General features: G+C 41.3%; 1 protein-coding gene, 1 non-coding gene and 1 pseudogene across 3 annotated transcripts in view; 2 read left to right on the top strand and 1 right to left on the bottom strand.

Moving 5' to 3' along the window:
- DIPK1A (divergent protein kinase domain 1A) overlaps positions 1–8,728 on the bottom strand; it is a 105,238-nt gene extending 96,510 nt beyond the window's left edge. For both annotated transcript variants that reach the window (XM_040627033.1, XM_040627032.1), the window contains exon 1: positions 8,602–8,728. In XM_040627033.1, coding sequence (XP_040482967.1) covers positions 8,602–8,655 — 54 coding nt within the window. In that variant the 5' untranslated portion in view covers positions 8,656–8,728. The remainder of the gene's footprint in view (positions 1–8,601) is intronic.
- Positions 4,668–5,095, top strand: LOC103669369 (annotated as a pseudogene).
- Positions 8,729–16,350: 7,622 nt separating the features above from the next.
- On the top strand, positions 16,351–16,416 carry LOC121102119. The gene has a single exon (XR_005834211.1). It is a non-coding gene; the product is annotated as a small nucleolar RNA SNORD58 (small nucleolar RNA).
- The last annotated feature ends 2,091 nt before the right edge of the window (positions 16,417–18,507 follow it).

Raw genomic sequence — 18,507 nt, 5'->3', positions numbered from 1 at the left:
GGAGAAGCCTGATGTGGGGCTTGATCCCAGGACTCTGGGATCACGCCCTGGGCCGAAGGCAGACACTTAACAACTGCGCCACCCAGGCGCCCCGGTACAGTACTGTTGTAAAGCAACTTAAAAGAAATTAAAACACTGGGGCACTTGGGTAGCACTCCATTGAGCACCTGACTCTTGGTTTCAGCTATAGGCCATGATCTCAGGGTCATGAGATCCAGCCCCATGTCGGGCTCTACACTCAGCAAAGAGTCTGCTTGGGACTCTCTCTCCCTCTCCCTCTGCACCCCCTCTCACTGCACGCACGCTTGCTCTCTCTCTAATAAATAAATAAACAAGTAAATCTTTAAAAAAAAATGAAAATATACCTAACTGCAAAAGGAAGGAAGGAAGGAAGGAAGGAAGGAAGGAAGGAAGGAAGGAAGGAAGGAAGTTAGGAAGGAAGAGAAAGAAAAGAAAAGAAAAGAAAAGAAAGAAAGAAAGAAAGAAAGAGAGAGAAAGAAAGGAAGAAAGGGAGAGAAAGAAAGAAAGAGCAAGCTTCTACAGAGAATACAAAACAACTCTATAATCCATCAAAATGAAAAACCGGGCGGCACTGGAAAGATGATGATGAAGAAACCAACACTGTTACTGGCTGCTACAACCCGGAAGTGTGGTGAGGATGCAGTCTGTCTGAGAATTAATCGTTCCTTTGAGTTTCTAACAGAGGTAAAAAGCAATTAATAGTAATATAAATGGCTACATTATAATTTTATGCTTGAATTTAAGGTATTATGGGATGCATATGCTCTCAATATACTGACCGGTCTTAGGAAGCTAATCATAGTTTTAGAGATTTAGTTTCAGGCAAAGGCAAAAATTTAGCTCCGAACAGCAGGTCTGACAAACACGATGAGAAGCACACCACCGCTAGCCTTTGGGGAACAGGGAACCACCACCTGCTCTAATTATCTTTAGATCGAAAATAAACCTGGAGGCTGAAAATGGGCAAGAAGCCATAATACTCTTAGTACCGTACTTGTCAACATCATCACTTACTACCAGTTAATCTAGATCAGTAAGCCCATCTGGCACTAAATCCCACAAAATAGCCACACTAAGTCATAACCAAACCATCTACAGCAGTCATGTTTGAAAAACAGTACTAATATAAGCCAAAGAGCCTGGTCTCAGAAATGTTAAACAAGTACCCACACCCTAATTAGAACATGCTAGCTATCCCTTCCTTCATGACAGCCCTACTGAACACATAAACCGTTAGTCATTTTTAAGAAGATGCCTCAAGAAATAGATAACTTTTGCAATCTAAAGGGTTTAAAAACCTTTAGAAGTACCCACATATCTCAAACTTCAAATTCCATTAGAATTGCAGCAGGTTTTTCAATGCAATAGGGCATGCAGACAGAATGACTAGAATGGAAAATGTGTATCATCTAAATATAGAGAATTGCTCTAAATTGTCTTCACTTTCATTCTTCCAGGACTTAATGATAGTGAGAAGGAAGAAGGTATTCTAAACTAAAACGAAGGAATTATAGGGCTGTGTTATCAGTCCCACTCAGACTTGAGTAAACCCTAAACAAAGTAGATCCTAATTTGTAGAAAACACACTGCTAAAAACAGATAGATGCAGACGTCATTCTGAGTCGCTACACCCCGCAGGCCACAAGTAGTATCATCATAATGGTGTGTGGAAGATAAACACTGCCTGAAAATGGTCTGAACTGGTTAATACACCCAGTTTCCGACCTCTGATGCAGGACTCTACTCTGTTCAATGTGCCACAACAGTTAGCCAGCCCAGGAAGTACTATTTCTCAGGTAAGGTTTCAACAAACTGGCTGGAAAGCACGGAACTCTAAGCTGGTATGCTCTGAGAATGATGCCTTGCCATGGGAAGCTTGTTGCTCTGCTAAATGTCTGCAGGTCGCAAACGCTCCTGGCCGACAGAGAGGCCCCACAGACAAACAGTACATCTGCAGGGCTTCTCTGGAAGAGGTACTCCCTGCATCAAAAAGCTGGCACTGGTGCAATCAGCAACAAGAGGCAGAGAAAAGGACCACATCAATGAGATAAACTCAGTTCCTTTTCTTTTCTTTGTTTTTTCACAGCTTTATTGAGATGATTCACAAACCATACATTTTATTCATTTAAAGTATACAATTCGATGGTTCTTAGTATATTCGTAGAGTGCAACCATCACCAGTCTCAGTTTTAGAACATTTCCATTACCCCCAAAATAAACCTCATACCCATTTCCCCCAACCCTCCCAGCCCGAGGCAACAACTAATCCATTTTCTGTCTTTATAGATTTGCCTTTTCTGGACATTTCACATAAATGGAACTATATAATACGTGGTGTTTTAGGGCTGGCTTCTTTCATGTATTTAATATTTTCAAGGTTCATCCATGTTATTGTATATATCAGTTCTTCATTCCTCTTTTTTGCTGAATAATATTCTACTATGTGGATATACCACACAGTTCTTCTTCACAAGCCATAGAATCTCTTTTGCTATATAAACAAAGCTTTAAACAGTGATTAGGGGGGCGCCTGGGTGGCACAGCGGTTGAACCTCTGCCTTCAGCTCAGGGCGTGATCCCGGCGTTATGGGATCGAGCCCCACATCGGGCTCCTCCGTTATGAGCCTGCTTCTTCCTCTCCCACTCCCCCTGCTTGTGTTCCCTCTCTCGCTGACTGTCTCTCTCTCTGTCGGATAAATAAATAAAATCTTTTTAAAAAATAAATAAATAAACAGTGATTAGGCCCCCACATTAGCCCATAAATGCCTATTCAATCCATATTATAGCTGAAAATATATCATTAATTGCATAATGTTATAGTTATCTAGAAGTATTATCAATTACCACAGTGTTATCTGGATCAATAAAAACACTGGGATTTAAAGTCTTTTATAATTAAGTCAACTGCTTAATTTTTTTTTCCTCCTGTAAATTGTAGGAGGAAAAGAACTTGCAAGCCCTGAGGCCTGAACACTTCAGAACATAACTGTTTTTTGACCTCACCCAGTGGAAGACAAACAATAAAATTACAACTATATAAAGCTGGTCTCTGCAACTTCCCTTTCCTCTTGCTGGGCCCTTCATCTCTCCCCTCCATCTTTGAGATCCCAATTCCTTCTGTACTCTTTACTCCGCCCCCTATCCCCAAAACAAAGCAAGATCTTTTACACCTGTTAACTGATGTATCCTCATTCGAAATAAAACAATACATTTACATGAAAATGTTACTTAAACCAGCCATTTATTTTCTAAGACATTCTCCCAACACAATATGAGAATTAGTTTCCCTAAATGAACACTTTCCAGCATGAACAAGCTGGTGAGGGGGTAGTTTTTTGTTTTGTTTTGGCCGAGAGACCCTCTCGCATCACAGTAAGCCCACTCCATAGCAAACCTAGTCAGTCTTTTAAGGGTAATGCATATCCAGAAGGAGGGCAGAGAAAAATAATGAATTGTTATCAAATTTGTTAGGTATGATAATTGTATTGTGATTATGTCTAAAAATATACTTATCTGTTAGAAATGCATAATAAGGTATTTGGATGGAATGATGTGATATCTGAGATTTGTTTCAAAATACTTCAGTTGGTTGGAAGAACAAATATTATTAAAATGTCCATACTACCCAAAGCAATTTACAGATTTAATACAATTCCTAACAAAATAACAACAGCATTTTTCACAGAACTAGAACAAACAATCTTAAAATGTGTACGGAGCCACAAAAAACCCTGAATAACCAAAGCAATCTTGAAAAAGAACAAAACTGGAAGCATCACAGTCTCAGATTTCAAGATACACTACAAAGCTGTAGTAATCAAAACAGTATGGTACTGGCACAAAAATAGACACAAAAATCAAGGAAACAGAACACAGAGCTCAGAAATAAACCCACGATGATACGATCAATTAATCTTCGACAAAGGAGGCAATAGGAAAAAGACAGTCTCTTCAACAAATGGTTCTGGGAAAAGTGGACACCAACATGCAAAAGAATGAAACCGGACCACTTTCTTATACCATACACAAAAATAAATTTAAAATAGATTAAGGACCTAAATGTGAGACCTAAAGCCATAAAAATCCTAGAAGACAGCACAGGCAGTAATTTCTCTGACATCGGCTCCAGCAACATTTTTCTAGATATGTCTCCTGAGGCAAGGGAAACAAAAGCAAAAATAAACTATTGGGACTATATCAAAATAAAAACTTCTGCAAAGCAAAGGAACCAATCCACAAAGCTAAAAGGCAACCTACTAAATGTGAGAAAGTATTTGCAAATGACATATTTGATATAAGGTTAGTATTCAAAATAATAAAGAACTTATAAAACTCAACACCCAAAAAACAAATAATCCAATTTAAAAATGGGCAAAAGACCTGAACAGACATTCTCCAAAGAAGACATACAGATGGCCAACAGACATATTGAAAGATGCTCAACGTCAGTCATCATCAGGAAAATGCAACTCAAAACCACAATGTGATATCACCTCACATCTGTCAGAATGGTTAAAATCGAAAACTCAACAAGCAACAAGTGTTGGTAAGGGTGTAGAGAAAAAGGAACCCTCTTGCACTGTTGGTGGGAATGCAAACTGGTGCATCCACTCTGGGAAGCCAGTATGGAGGTTCCAAAAAAAAAATAGCTTTTGGTCTTTGAGAGAAGCTGCAGGGGTGGCTGCTGTTCTCTGAGCTTTGCGATGTCACCCAAGGACGACAAGAAGAAAGATGCCAGAAGGTCAACCAAGAAAGAGAAAGACCCAGTGAACAAACCTGCGGGTAAGACGAAAAAGAAGTGATCCAAGGGCAAAGTTCAGCGCAAGCTCAATAACCTGGTCTTGTTTGACAAAGTGACATATGACAAACTCTGTAAGGAAGTTCTCGGCTAAAAGCTTATAACCCCCCTGTTGTCTCTGAGAGACTGAAGATTTGCGGTTCCTAGCCAGGGCAGCCCTTCAGGAGCTCCTTAGTAAAGGACTTATTAAACTGGTTTCAAAGCACAGACCTCAAGTAATTTACACAAAAAAATACCAAGGGTGGAGATGCCCCAGCTGCTGGTGAAGATGCATGAACAGATCCCACCAAATTTACATTTTGAAAAATAAAACTTTATTAAATAAAAAAATTAAAAGTAGAATAACTCTATCATTTAGTAATTTCACTCCTGGGTAATTTATCCAAAGAATATGAAAACACTAATTCAAAAAGATACGCACACCCTCATGTATACTGCAACATTATTTACAATAGCTAAAATATGGAAGAAGCCCATCCGTCCATCGATAGATGAATGGATAAAGAAGTGGTATAGATAGATAGATAGATAGATAGATAGATAGATAGATAGATAGATAGACAGATAAAATGGAGTATTAGTCAGCCATAAAAAGGATGACATCTTGCCATTTGCAACAACATAGATGTTGTTGCAACCAACTAGAGAGTATAACACTAAGTGAAATAAGTTGGTCAGAGAAAAACAAATTCCATATGTGGAATTTAAGAAACAAAACAAATGAACAAAAGAAAAAAGAGACCATCCAAAAACCAGACTCAGGACTATAGAGAACAAACTGATGGTTACCAGAGAGGAGGCAGGTGGGGGGATGGGTAAAATAGGTGATAGGGATTAAGAGTACACTTATCATGATGTATGGAATTGTTGTATCACTATATTGTACACCTGAAACTAATAAAACACTGTATGTTAACTATACTAGAATTAAAAAATTTTTTTAAAATCCAAAAAACCCCCACTTTAGTCAGAAGGAGGACAATGGGGGGAGAAATGGAACAAACTACTAGTAATTGTTGAGGGCAGGTGATAGGTAGGTGAGAGTTCATTATTCTTTTCTGCCTTATGTATGTATAAAAATTTCCATAGTAAAATAGTTTTAAAGAGCAAGAAACTGTTCTCTTCCTCTCAGGTAGTCTTTTGCTTCTTCCCTTTTCCTTCAGAGCACTTACTGTTGTCATTATACATTTTTGAGATTATTTAATGTTTGTCTCTCTAACTAGACTTTAAGATCCATGAGGATCAAAAGGTGTCTGCATAGCTCCAGTAGAATTGCTACCACCTCACAAAGTTTCTGGCATGTGACAGGCCTCCAACAAATATTAAGTAAATGACTTAGTCGATATAAGTCATTGCGCACCTGAGTCAATATCAATAAATGCTCAATAAATAAAATGGGGGGGAGAAAGCCAGAAATCTTTGGATGAAGGAATTCAACATATTTACCTATATGTACTCACCATTTACATTCACATACTTTTCTATTTAAAGTGCAGTAAAAATGTCACGAAACAGATTTACTTCATCTAGCTTGTCCTCACTATACTCATGTGATGTACTCAGTTAATACCTATAATCTCCACTTTATGATACGGAAACTATGGAACTAAAAAGTTAGGAAATTTTTTCAAGGTCATGATGAGACAAAGGCACAATCGAACAAAGCTCAGCTCTGTTCTCAGGCCTCATGCTGTTCCTAAAAGAACATGATTTTAGTCTCAGGAAAAATAAAACAATAAAAGAGGAAAGGGAGTACTGTATATATTAATTCAGTCTTCAGTGGCTGAGAAACTTGAGTAGCTGTATAACAGTCTCAGATGGAAATATTTTGACTTTGCCCAAAACGATTTCAAGGTTGAAGAACCTAGTAGTAGAGGAATCTAAAAAGCAAAAGGTGAGGCATTTAGACAATAGGGAATAGAAAAAGGTGACACTTCAGTAATGTTGTTTTTTTTTAACTGGTTAAATTGAAATAGTATAGCGAGGGACAACTAACAAGAAAATTCATAAAGAGAATAAATACTAATACCAAGACATTAAGACACCAGTCCCCTGGGTTCCCAAGTTTTAAGTTTATTTATCTCAAATATAATACTAGGATTAATAATGTTTCTATTTAATCATTATTTTATATAGAAGTAGCCTACTAAAATATCACTATGCTCCCAAATCCTTTTGAAATGGTTAAAACCCAAGTCTACCTTAATTTAGTAATAGATAATGATGTGCACATTCAGAAAGGCAGAACTGCCAAATGTTTGCCATTAATGGAAGCATAACTATTTGTAAAACTAATCTTAATTCAGCCAATCTGAAAGCTCTTGAGCTATGGTGCCAAAACATGTCACGGCCGCATTTACGGAGAACATTTAGAGACAAACTAATCAAAGTCTAAAATAAAGTCTGCCACAAAATCTAAAAAATTAAAATACCTCGTTTTAGCAAAACACATTTTAAATATCCCAACAAACTTATTTTGGGGAANGAGTCTGGAAAGATTTTTTGTTGTTCACGTAAAGGGTTACAAAGAGTTACTCTACTGTTACTCAAGCACAATTGAGTAACAATTGGAGCCGCTGCAAGGACTCAGGGTGTTCAACTTTACGCCTATACTCTTTATATCATGGGTTGTCAAAAAATGCTTCCAATCTGCAGTACGTCGTTCACTGCAGGGTAACCATTTACATATCCAATTTCCAAACAAGAATGAAAGATTTATTTGCTCCATGATGGCTTCTTCTCAACTTTTAAAATAATTTATAAAAGCGCTAGTTGAGCATGAATTCCCATCCCCAAATACCGTATCAATACCTTCAGCCTTTTAATGTAAGCGGTACAAGGAGTACTGTCCTCTGACGGCAGACAGCACTGCTGACCCACGCGAGGCATTGATTTGTAGTTGTTTTTCCACTGGGGTGATGGATTTGCGCTCAGCTACTCACGGTGTCTACTAGGTCCCCCTGGTGACCAACAGTACATGAAGGCAGTAGTAGGGTTCGAAGACACAGACTGGCAGCGGCACAGAGGGCGGAACGGGAAATCATGAAAGATTAACACGCGAACGGTACACATGACATGACTGAGAATTACGTTTGCATTGCTGGGGTATTTGAGATCGGCACCAGACACGGTCCCCTTTCCTTTTAGAAAGCAAACACCCATCCGCCTCTCGGGCTTTTTGAGTCCTACGTCCTATTTAAATCACGAGTGTGATGGAAAGAGCGAAACAAGGGCTCAGCACTAGGCACACGTCGCTTCTCGGGGATTTGGGGTAACACTGATGTGACAAATTGCCATAATTTTCTAAAATATGGTGGAATGACACACCACCTTTCCTACCACCGACCGAACACACAGAGTCGTGAAAAGCCAACCTGCGGGGCCCACAGGGGAGGAGGAGGAGAGCGCCAGAGCAGGGAGCAGCCGGCGCAGGTCCCGAGCCCAGGCTGCCGAGCCTCAACTACTAGGGGCGTGGGATCGCACCCAGGTCACGTCTTGGGGCTCTCGGGATGCTAGGGGCGCCACCGCGAGCCCGGGCGGAGAGACCCGGGCCCCGCAGCCCGGCGGCCAGGGCGCGAGAGGCGCCGGGGCAGCCGTGGTGGGCGCGGGCAGCGCCGCCGTGGGGTCTGCGGCGCCGGGGCGGCAGGGGAGGGCGCGCCGCCAGGTGCCGGACGGCAGGGGGCAGCGGGTTTCGGGAGGGCGCCGACCCAGGGAGGGAAGGGGGAGGCGGGAGAGTCCCGCGCGGCAAGGGAGGGCGCCCGGCGGGCTCGTCGCCGGCCTACCTGGAGGTAATAGGGTTTCCTTAGCCAGGCCCCCGGACAGAGACTCCTCGCCATGGTAATCACACATCGCCCCGCCGCGCCGCAGTCAGAGGCGGACCCGAGCGCTGGCGACCCGGCTCCCCGCCTTCCCCCTCCTCCCCGCCCCCAGCCCGCCCGGGCCCGCCCACTCCTCCGCCCCCGCCGCGGCGCCCGCCGCGCTCCCCTCCCCGGCCCCGCTGCGGTGACGGCGGCCGGCTTCCCGAGCCTCGGCCTCCTGCTCCGCTCGCCCGGCCGCGGCGGCTGTCAGAGCCGCAGCTGCCGACTCCGCCATAAAGGGGAGTCGCGCCTTGCCTCGGCCGACACAAATCCAACTGCGCCTCGCGCTTAAAGGGGAGGCGTGCGGAGGAGGCAGAGGGCGCCGCGGCAGGCCGGGTGTCGCCGGCTCCACACGGGGAGGGGCGGGTCAAGCAGGGTGTGTGCCGCGCGGCCCTGAGCGCCGGCCCTTCGGACCTCGCGGACCTGGCCGTCGGCTCCCGACTCCCAGCGCTGCACCCGCCGCGCCTCCCGCCAACCCCGCTACCCCTCCAGTTGGGACTGACGTTCCCTTTGGACTGTGCTCCTTCAGTCGGGACGTGTCTGGGCGGGCTGCATGGAAATTTAAGGGAAGCTTGGGGTTCCTTGCGTGGAGACGGGCTCGTTCGCGCGCGGCGGCGGGTGCGGCCGGGGCAGGGGGCGTCTGCCGCAGCCCGAAAGGCCTACGCGCGCAGCCCCTGAGGACTGGGCTCTGCGCTTGTGGCCGAGCGAACGCGGACAGGTCTCCTCTCCGCTGAACTGAGAGTGCCCCCCAAAGCCATTTCGCCTCTTAACGGCCTTCAACTTTTTAAAAAATGTACTTTTAAAACATTCAGACTGCAAGTTTGTATTGTTTTCAGACATCTTCAGAGTTTTCGTGGCCCCACCCAGGAACCCTGAGTCAAAAGAAAAAAAGGAAATAGTACCGAATTAAATGCAGCCCTGAAGACAGGAGACCTGGGACGTGGCATAGCTACTCAGTGAGGGCTACAAAACGAAGGGTGTGGTGTCTTTCTTTTGACAGTGAAGTCCAAATAAGGGAAAAAAGAGCCACCCTAGTGGGAGAACAGCTGTTGATCCGAGAGACGCGTAATGAAGGAAGATGCGTTTTTGCTTCTTTTTACCCCACATACCACCTTTTCACGTGATGCCAACAGTTTAGGTAGCCAGTTGAAACTCATTGCTCTGAGCAGTGTTTTCTTCAGAAGAAAACCTGTACTCAGTCGCTGTGGTTTTTACCTAAACCTCGTTCTGGTGCTTTGCATTTCTGAAGAAAAAAAAAATCTTCACATCTGCCCCTCGCCCCAACCCACATACAGACACAGATTTTAAACCAGGGTGTTTGTGATTGCTTGCAGATAAATCCATTTTTCACTGATTTTCAGTTTGGGTTAAAAGAACAGTAATTTCTTGAGTTAGCTAAGAATGGATGCTACGTGTTTCGTTCATTTATTCATTAATCCAATAAATACTAATCGAACACCCAGACATAGGTCTAGTTGGTTGGGTTATAAACCTGAACAAAACAGAAATCTCAACCCACATGAATATTACATTTTCGGGGTGGGGGTAACAGGCAATAAATAATAAATGTAGCAAATGAAATCAAATAGGGTAATAAAGCTGATAGGGGATATAAAAAAAGAAAAATCAATGGAGGTGAGGGGAACTACAGGTAGTGTAGGTTTGAAGAGAAGGATCGAGGGTTCAATTTGGAAGTCGGACATTTGAGATCTATCAGGAGAAATCCAAGCGAAGATCTTGAGTTGGTAGTTGTGTATTTGAGTCTGGGGTTAAAGATAGTGTCTCAAGCTAGAGATATTTGGGAGATACTAACATTTAGATGATATTTACAGCCACGAGACTGGACAAGATCACCAAAGGAGTGAATGTAAATAGGAGAGAACCAAGGATGAAGCTAGCAAAGGAGACTGAGAAGGAGCAGCCAATGAAGGAGGAAAACCAAGAGAGAGGTGCCTGGAAGCCGAGTGAAGATAGCCGAGGAGTGAATGGTTATATGTGAGTAAGGACTGAGAACTAATCTTTGGATTTAGTACCATGGAGGCTATTGGTAACACTTCAGTGGAGCAATGGGAGAAAATTTGGTCCATGTGGGTTTAAGAAAAAATGAGAGGAGGGAATTAGGATGTCTAACACACACAATTCTTTTGAGAAGTTCTTTACAAAGGGGAGTCCAAAAATGAGCAGTAACTGGTGGTGGAAGTGGAGTCAACAGCAGATTGACAAATTGGGAGAAATACTTGTTTTTGATGAGAATGATCTGGAAAAGATCTGGCAGATGAAAAATTAATGTAGGATCAAGAAGAGAGAATTGCTGAAGCAGTGTCATTGAGTGGGAAAGAGTTTGGAATCTAGCACACAAGTGAAAGGATCTTCTGTAGACAGGAGCACAGGCTCTTCTATGGGAAGAGGCAAGCAGGTGGGTAGGAGGGGTGGTAGAAATCTGCAGAAGTCCTCTTCTGATCATTTCAGTTTTCTCAGAGACAAAGGAAGTAAGGTCATCAATAGAGAGGTGCAGAGGAGTAACAGAGCTTTGAGGAGAGAAGAGGTGTGAAGTACTTATCTAGGAGAATGGGAAGATGAATGGACTAGGGAAAAATCATATGCTTACTGAGTGCCATAAAGGACCCACTTGAGTTCACGGTCATGAATTTAAGTGAGATAAGTCAGAGTGATTGTGCCTTTTTGTCCAGTAGTAATTGGCTATTAGGATGCAGGCTCAGAATAGGCTTAGAATTCTTTCTAATCAGGTTTTACAAAGAGAAGAAGAGCAAGGAAGTTGAGAATTTAAGTAAGGGAGTGATTATGATTCTCCATGGAGTTTAGGATGAAGGAAGAATGAGTATGGAGAGATCAAGGACAGAGAAAACGTGGTAGGTTCAATGAATTGCAAGTTTTTGAGGGACTGGAGGAGTCAGAGAATAAAGGACTGAACTGGAAAGATAGATGTATAATAAAGAGTCTGATTCCATTTTTAAAATATTCATTGACAGCTTTCAAGGCCCACCTCTCCTCTTCCCTGTGCCCCACATCTAGGAAAACTGATAAGATGACTCCTTTGGTGCTGTGGAAAGTACAAACCATGCAAGACCCAGCCCATCTGAGGGACCCTTCACCCTGGCCCTACCCCTCAGTCACCATAAAACTCTAAGCCAGTCTCCTGTCTTTGTTCCTTTACACCATATTTGTACCAGTTTAGGAGCCTGCCCTGCTCTCCACAGAAAGCTGCTTTTTGTGAGTAATAAAACTTTTTTTTTAAGATTTAATTTTTAAGTAATCTCTATACCCAACATGGGGCTCAAACTCACAACCCTGAAACCAAGAGCCATACACTCCACCGACTGAGCCAGCCAGGTGCCCCATAAAACTTTTCATACTCTCTTGGTACACGTGTGGCATCATCAGTCTCGACATCCAAACCAAATCTGAGGTGAAGGAGTCCATCCTACTTCTGCAGAGTGACCACAGCAATATGGTAATTAGAGTGGGATGCAGGAAAACAAGACTATGGAGAAGTGATGTAGTCTAGAGTGGAATGCAACAAGGGCAGTGAGTGCCTAAGGTGTGTGGAATACAGTGTCACTGGAAGAGATTCAAGGAGAGTGTCATAAGGGTTATCTATGTATATATTGAAAACAAGACTTAGAATTAGGAAAGGTGCTAGAGAGGATGCCAGTAGCCAAAATATAAAGTCCTTGAAAAATCAGGCGGAGTGGTGTACGAGTAAGTACATGACTTCCACAATGAGGAGGGTGACAACATCAGAGGACATGAGTTAACAAAACAAAACAAAGCCAGTACTGGGCAGGCGGAGAAATTAGAAAGGGGAGAGGAAGAGCAGCCTGAAAGAAGCAATGAACGGCAAGGAGGATTCCTACCCCACCTCCAAGTCCAGTGGTATGAGGTCTCTGGAAAGGCTGCAGGGACAATTGCATCTACAGGGGGTGAGCCAGGCTTGCTTTAGAACAAGGTGAAGGAAATATTCAGAGAAGAAATTAAGAATACAGAGAATTTTGCTGGTGATGGACCATGAATTCCAGAAGACACAGTGGAATCATCTCAGAAATTGGGGTGTGATCAGAAAAGGATTCAAAATAGGGATGTGAGGTGCCTTGAGGTGGGCCAGTGGGTAGAAGATGAAGGGTGACTTGGGAGTCTGGAATTTTTCCTGGTAAGGGATATAATCAACAGGAATAACAAGGACAAAAGTTCAACCAAATGAGAAGAAATGATTACTCAGCTCTTATTTGGAGTCAACAAAGCTTAAATGTAGTTAATATTTTCTTATTTGGAAGGGGAAAATTAGTTTAGATCATTTTCATTTCAAACTTGGGTTGTTTTCCTTGTCATCACATGTTCCAGGAGCCTCAGAGAGAAAAGTGGGGCTAGGGCAACCTCCCAGGGTCCACACTGGGAGCCTCATTGTAGGTGGGTTTGATAAGCCCTCATATACTGGACTTGTACTTTTGGTTTTAAATCCCCCTTATGTGTTCCAAGATGAACCCAAGCAGGTCGGCTTATGGCAAATTTGAGTAGGAAACTTTCTACCTCTTGATTTCACCCTCCTTCACACTCTCGTTACATTAGCCCTGCAAATTCTTGATCTTGTATGTTGGACCTGCCCTACAAACATCTAAATTTACCTGTTTACCTAGCAGTCATTCTTATGGAACTTAAAGGTTCTCTGTTTTTCTAAGTAAAAGCTAGCTAATCAAAAACTAATCCATATGATACTGTCCAGAGGTGCTAATTTGTCATCATGTAGCATAACTTTGGCCTTCTATGGACAAAGGAGCGAGTCCAGTAGTTCAAGTACAAGTGACCCTTGAACAACATGGTTTTGAACTTTGCAGATTTTTACAGTACAGTACTTTAAATGTATTTTCTCTTCCTTATGATTTTCTTAATAAGTTTCTTTTCTCTAGCTTATTGTAAGAATATAGCATATAATACATATACAAAATATGTGTTAATCGACTATTTATATTATTAGTAAGGCTTCCAGTCAATAGTAGGCTATTAAGTTTTTGGAGAATCAAAAGTTATGCACAGATTTTCGACTGGATGGTGGCGGTGTTGGCACCCCTAACCCCCATGTAATTCAAGGGTCAACTGTATAGGAAAAGCAAGATCAGTAATCTTTGAATTTCTTTGTTTATATACTCTCAAAAGAACTTTGAAAAATACATCTGTCCCCTTCTTATTTTTATATCGGTGTCCAAAATCTTTATCATAAAATAAAACAATTGTAAAGGAAGCAGTTTCAAGATTACATTGTAAAATTGGCATTTAAAAATAAGAGCCACGCAAGTCTTAAGTATGTTAGTGGACTACAAATACCACAGCAGTTTGATACCATTTAAAGAGCAAATTAAAAAATTATTTCTTTAGCTTTCCTAATTGAAATGTTATTCCTTTTTCTTTTTCTTTAACTTTTATAATTCCATTTCCCGTATAGAATTTTCTCTGTTATATATTTTTATGCATTCTAATTTGTTTTTCAACCTGTCATACTTCCCTGCAGTAAAAAATAATTTGGCATGTTAATGCCATTTACTTTCATTTTAAAAATTTGATTTTTGAATATATAATACTCTCATCCATTTCAAAAAGAAAAACTAAATAAAAAGTGTAGGTTGAGAAGTCTTCTTCCCACACTCATGCCTTTCTACCTTATCCCTACCCTACAAAGATAATCACTCATTAATTTTTAATGTATTCTTCCAGTGCCAGTGTTCCTTTATATAAATAAAAACAAATTGAATATGTATTTTAAGTTGAATATATATTTCATCCCCCCTCATCTTATATAAAAGATGGATTGCTCTGTTACATTTTTAAAAACTGTAGAATGGCAATGCACTGATTAGATTAATGAAAATGTACTAATTAGACCAATATCAAATCACAGACCTGATAAGAACTCTTCCTTTTCCTTTTCCCTTGAGTGTGGGGTTGGGTCACAAATTCAACTCACATTCTTCAAGGACATTTCAAAAACCTATGGTGCTTTTAGTTTTTTGGATTCAATACCAATAAGAGCCAAGTTTGCAAATGGCAGTCCTGGGCAGGCATGTTTTGTTTGAGTTGTTCAACTATTACAGATTGAGACAGTTTTCATAAAGATCCAGATTTTTTTTTAAAGATTTTATTTTATTATTTATTTGAGAGAGAGAGACAGCCAGTGAGAGAGGGAACACAAGCAGGGGGAGTGGGAGAGGAAGAAGCAGGCTCCCAGTGGAGGAGCCCAATGTGGGGCTTGATCCCAGAACGCCGGGATCACGCCCTGAGCCGAAGGCAGACGCTTAACGACTGCACCACCCAGGCGCCCCAAGATCCAGATTTCTGACTCTTGTGAAAATTGGATGATCAGCTGACTCCGCGTTTCATTCACTCAGCAACAATGAGTTGGCGCTGAGAACAGCATCCTCCTCTTTTCTGGGCCTGTGCTCTACAGTTTATGACAGTCCCCCTCACTCCCTAATATTTCTGCCTCAGCCCGCAGCACTTATTTCTCTTTCCAGGCTACTCCCTATAGGCATCTGAATTTGTGACCTCTGAGTTAACCTCCTTGTGAAGGATTTGGGAAGGTAGACACAATCAGGAGTTTCTTTGAAGCTTCAAAATGGGAAGCAGGAAAAGGGACTAGTGGAGAGAATAGAAGGGAGGAGATTAGGCTCTGAATCAGTGATTCAATTAAAAAAGAACCCCTGTTTTACGTGAAATTCCCCAGAGAACAGAATAGACAAATTATTTATTTACACTGTTTCCTGGGGTGCAAATTCAGTCACCATCATCTACTAGAATGGTAAGGCAAGGTGGTGACTGAGTTTGTACCCCAGGAAAAATGAAGTCTGTTGTGATTTAGTCATGAGAACATTAGACTAAAATGAGAGACTGGGCATTAAAATAAAAAATTTAATAGGGAGGGAGGAAGGAAGGAAGGATGCATGGAAGGAAGGAAAGAAGGAAGGAAAAAAAAACTAAAATGAAAGATAAGGTACTCATTTATCTTCTGTGAAAATGCAAATTGAATATTGATTTTAAAAAAATACAATGATTCTCTAATTGTCCACTGATATCACCACTAAATATTATGAATCTATTGTGTCCAAAATATTATAAAATGATGTTAGGAGTATAGAACACAAGAAATTTCATAGGAAGTAGGGCAGGCATTTTGTGTGTCTTGTTTTTTAATATTTAATTTAATTTAATTTAAAGGAATGATTAGAATTTGACAGCAAATTCTAATTCATTATTATGCCCTTAATACCTGACACAGCACAAACATTTGCTGAAAGGATGAATGAATACATGAGGCTGCCAGGAGGACAGAAAATACAAAAACACAATAGGTTTTAAAGATGTTTTTAACTTAAAAGCAACATTCAAAATCTGAAACAGAATCATGAATGACAATCTATATTCTGTTTCTTATTCTTATTGGTACATTCCCTGAAGAAATATCGTGGGTTTTTTTGGAATAGTTCCTCAAGAAAAGGAACAGCCCATAATAATTTGGTGCTGGGTTTTTGTCTGACTTGAGGCATAACACTATAATTCTGGAAATTGACATTTCTCCAATGAAAACATGGCACTAAAAGACTTCTATTGAGAATTCATGATGACTATAGCAAGCATGTCAGAAATTATCATATAAAACTTGTCACATGCCCGCGATGATGGCATTTCTTAGAACACCTTTGGATTAATCATGAAAACAACTATTCTCTGAGCAGCTGCTGGAAGAAAAAAAAAAACTTGTCACATGGAAGTTATTGAAGGGCTTACTTTGTCATGGTGGGTTGTGGTCTTCAGGAGGATATCAACTTGCCCTGAGACAGAATATTTTCAGCCTCTGGCAATAGTCTCAGGGTCTCCTATAGATTAACTGTCAATGTCACAACATTTAAATAGCATTCCACGATCTGGTTTCCCTATTTTGTGTATAAGAACAAGCTAGGCTCTCTACAGAAGGGGAAAATTGCATAGAGTCTTACTGCAGCAAAAGGTGACCTGGTAGCCCACGGCCAGAGCCCTGATTATTAGGGTGATTTGTAGTGTTGTCTTCCTTCTGAAGACCAGCCCTAAATATTTCCCAGTTCTCTTGAGCACAGGAATAACCATCCAAATCCAGGAAACATCCAATTCTCTCAGATGACATCAGAGATCTTAGGAGACCCAGATGTTTCCTTGCTGATTACCCACAGTAAAATCCAGTCAAAACCAACCAATTCAGAAGATGTAATAAAGGTTCAGACTTCTTGTGGAGTATATTCCTTATCTTTTCCCAAGGTATTTTTCCCCCCTCGTTTTCTTCAGTGTTTGTTGTTTCCATGTAGTGATTAGGAGCTATCTGGAGGCAGATAGATTCTGTTTATCTGGTTCCACCACTTTCTCGCTGTGTGACCTCCTTGGGCAAGTTACTTAAAATCTCCATGCCTCAATTTCATCTTTAGTAGTAGGTCAGTAAACCTGTGTGACAATTAAATTAGGCTGTGTGTTATAAAGTTTTTAGCATAATACCTCACACAGGCTAAGTACTACACACACATAGATGCCTAAAATGTCATGCTGGAAAACCATGTGCAATCACTTTTTTTTAAAGCAAAAAAACAATGAAAGGAGTTTTTCACTTCAAAAGCATGACTGGGTAAATAGACAAATTTACACCCATTCCTGTGAAATTTGTTATTGAACAAATTCATGGAATACCAACATCTTCAACAAATCTTCCCCACAAACTTTCGGTAAAAATTCATTTTTGAGTTTTAGGGGAATGAGCTTTTCCACACAAATTTATTTTCTTTTTCTTTAAGATTTATTTATTCGTCCTAGTAGGGGAAGGGCAGAAGGAAAGGGAGAGGGAGAGGGATAAAGAGAATCTCAAACAGCCTCCCTGTTGAGCACAGAGCCTGAAGTGGGGCTCGATTCCACACCTTGAGATCATGACCTGAGCTAAAATCAAGAGTTGCCCACTTAATCAACTGAGCCACACAGGTACCCCCATTAATTAATTTTCTTAGTAAACAAAACTAGTCCCTTAGTACCAACTAGTACTAGTACCAACTCTTGTAAAAATTTTGACCATTGTTACACTAACGGAGATCTTTTTGAACTATGTCACCTATGTCCCTATTTTATTAAACAGATTATAATGAACACAATTTAACAATTTCTTGATGCCATAGGATCATACCATATAGAATCAAATATCTGGCATCTTGGGAGTAGGCCACGTATGGCCCACTGATACCAGAGAAGGGAAGAGAACCAGTCTTGAATATTGCAGCTTGGGGATACTGACATGTTAACAGGTATTCAAAATATTTCAATGTATCACGCCATAGTTCATAAAAGAAGTTGTCAGTGGGTGGCCCAAGGCAGCAGTTGAACCCACAGTCAAGTTGACATAAAATCAAAAGGCTCAGAGGGAGATAGTTCTCTGGGATTCAGACCAGCAGACTGGAGGTGGTAACTAGAAGGTCTGTCCAAATATTGTCAGGTTTTATAACAATGACCTGTGTCAAGGTCAGGGCTCCAAACCTAGAGGTGATAACTGTGCTGGGCAGGCAACTGGAAGATAAATTGTAGAACAGAAACCAAGGCAAAGGTTTAATTATAATAGTAGGGACACATGAAGAGAGTTAAAGTCTAGGATATTATCAAGGTGAACCCAGTACAAGGATGACTTGACCCTAGGTCATAGACTGGGGGGGCTGGAATCAGTTAAAAATCTTTCTCAGGTAAAGAGATGTTGGGTAATTTGCCCAAGGTCATGCTTTTATAAAGGCACACAGCCAGAATTGTACCACAGGATATCTGACTGCC

Source organism: Ursus maritimus, unplaced genomic scaffold, assembly GCF_017311325.1.
Source record: "Ursus maritimus isolate PB19 unplaced genomic scaffold, ASM1731132v1 scaffold_12, whole genome shotgun sequence".
Classification (NCBI taxonomy): domain Eukaryota; kingdom Metazoa; phylum Chordata; class Mammalia; order Carnivora; family Ursidae; genus Ursus; species Ursus maritimus.
This window is presented reverse-complemented; position numbering and strand designations above follow the sequence as displayed.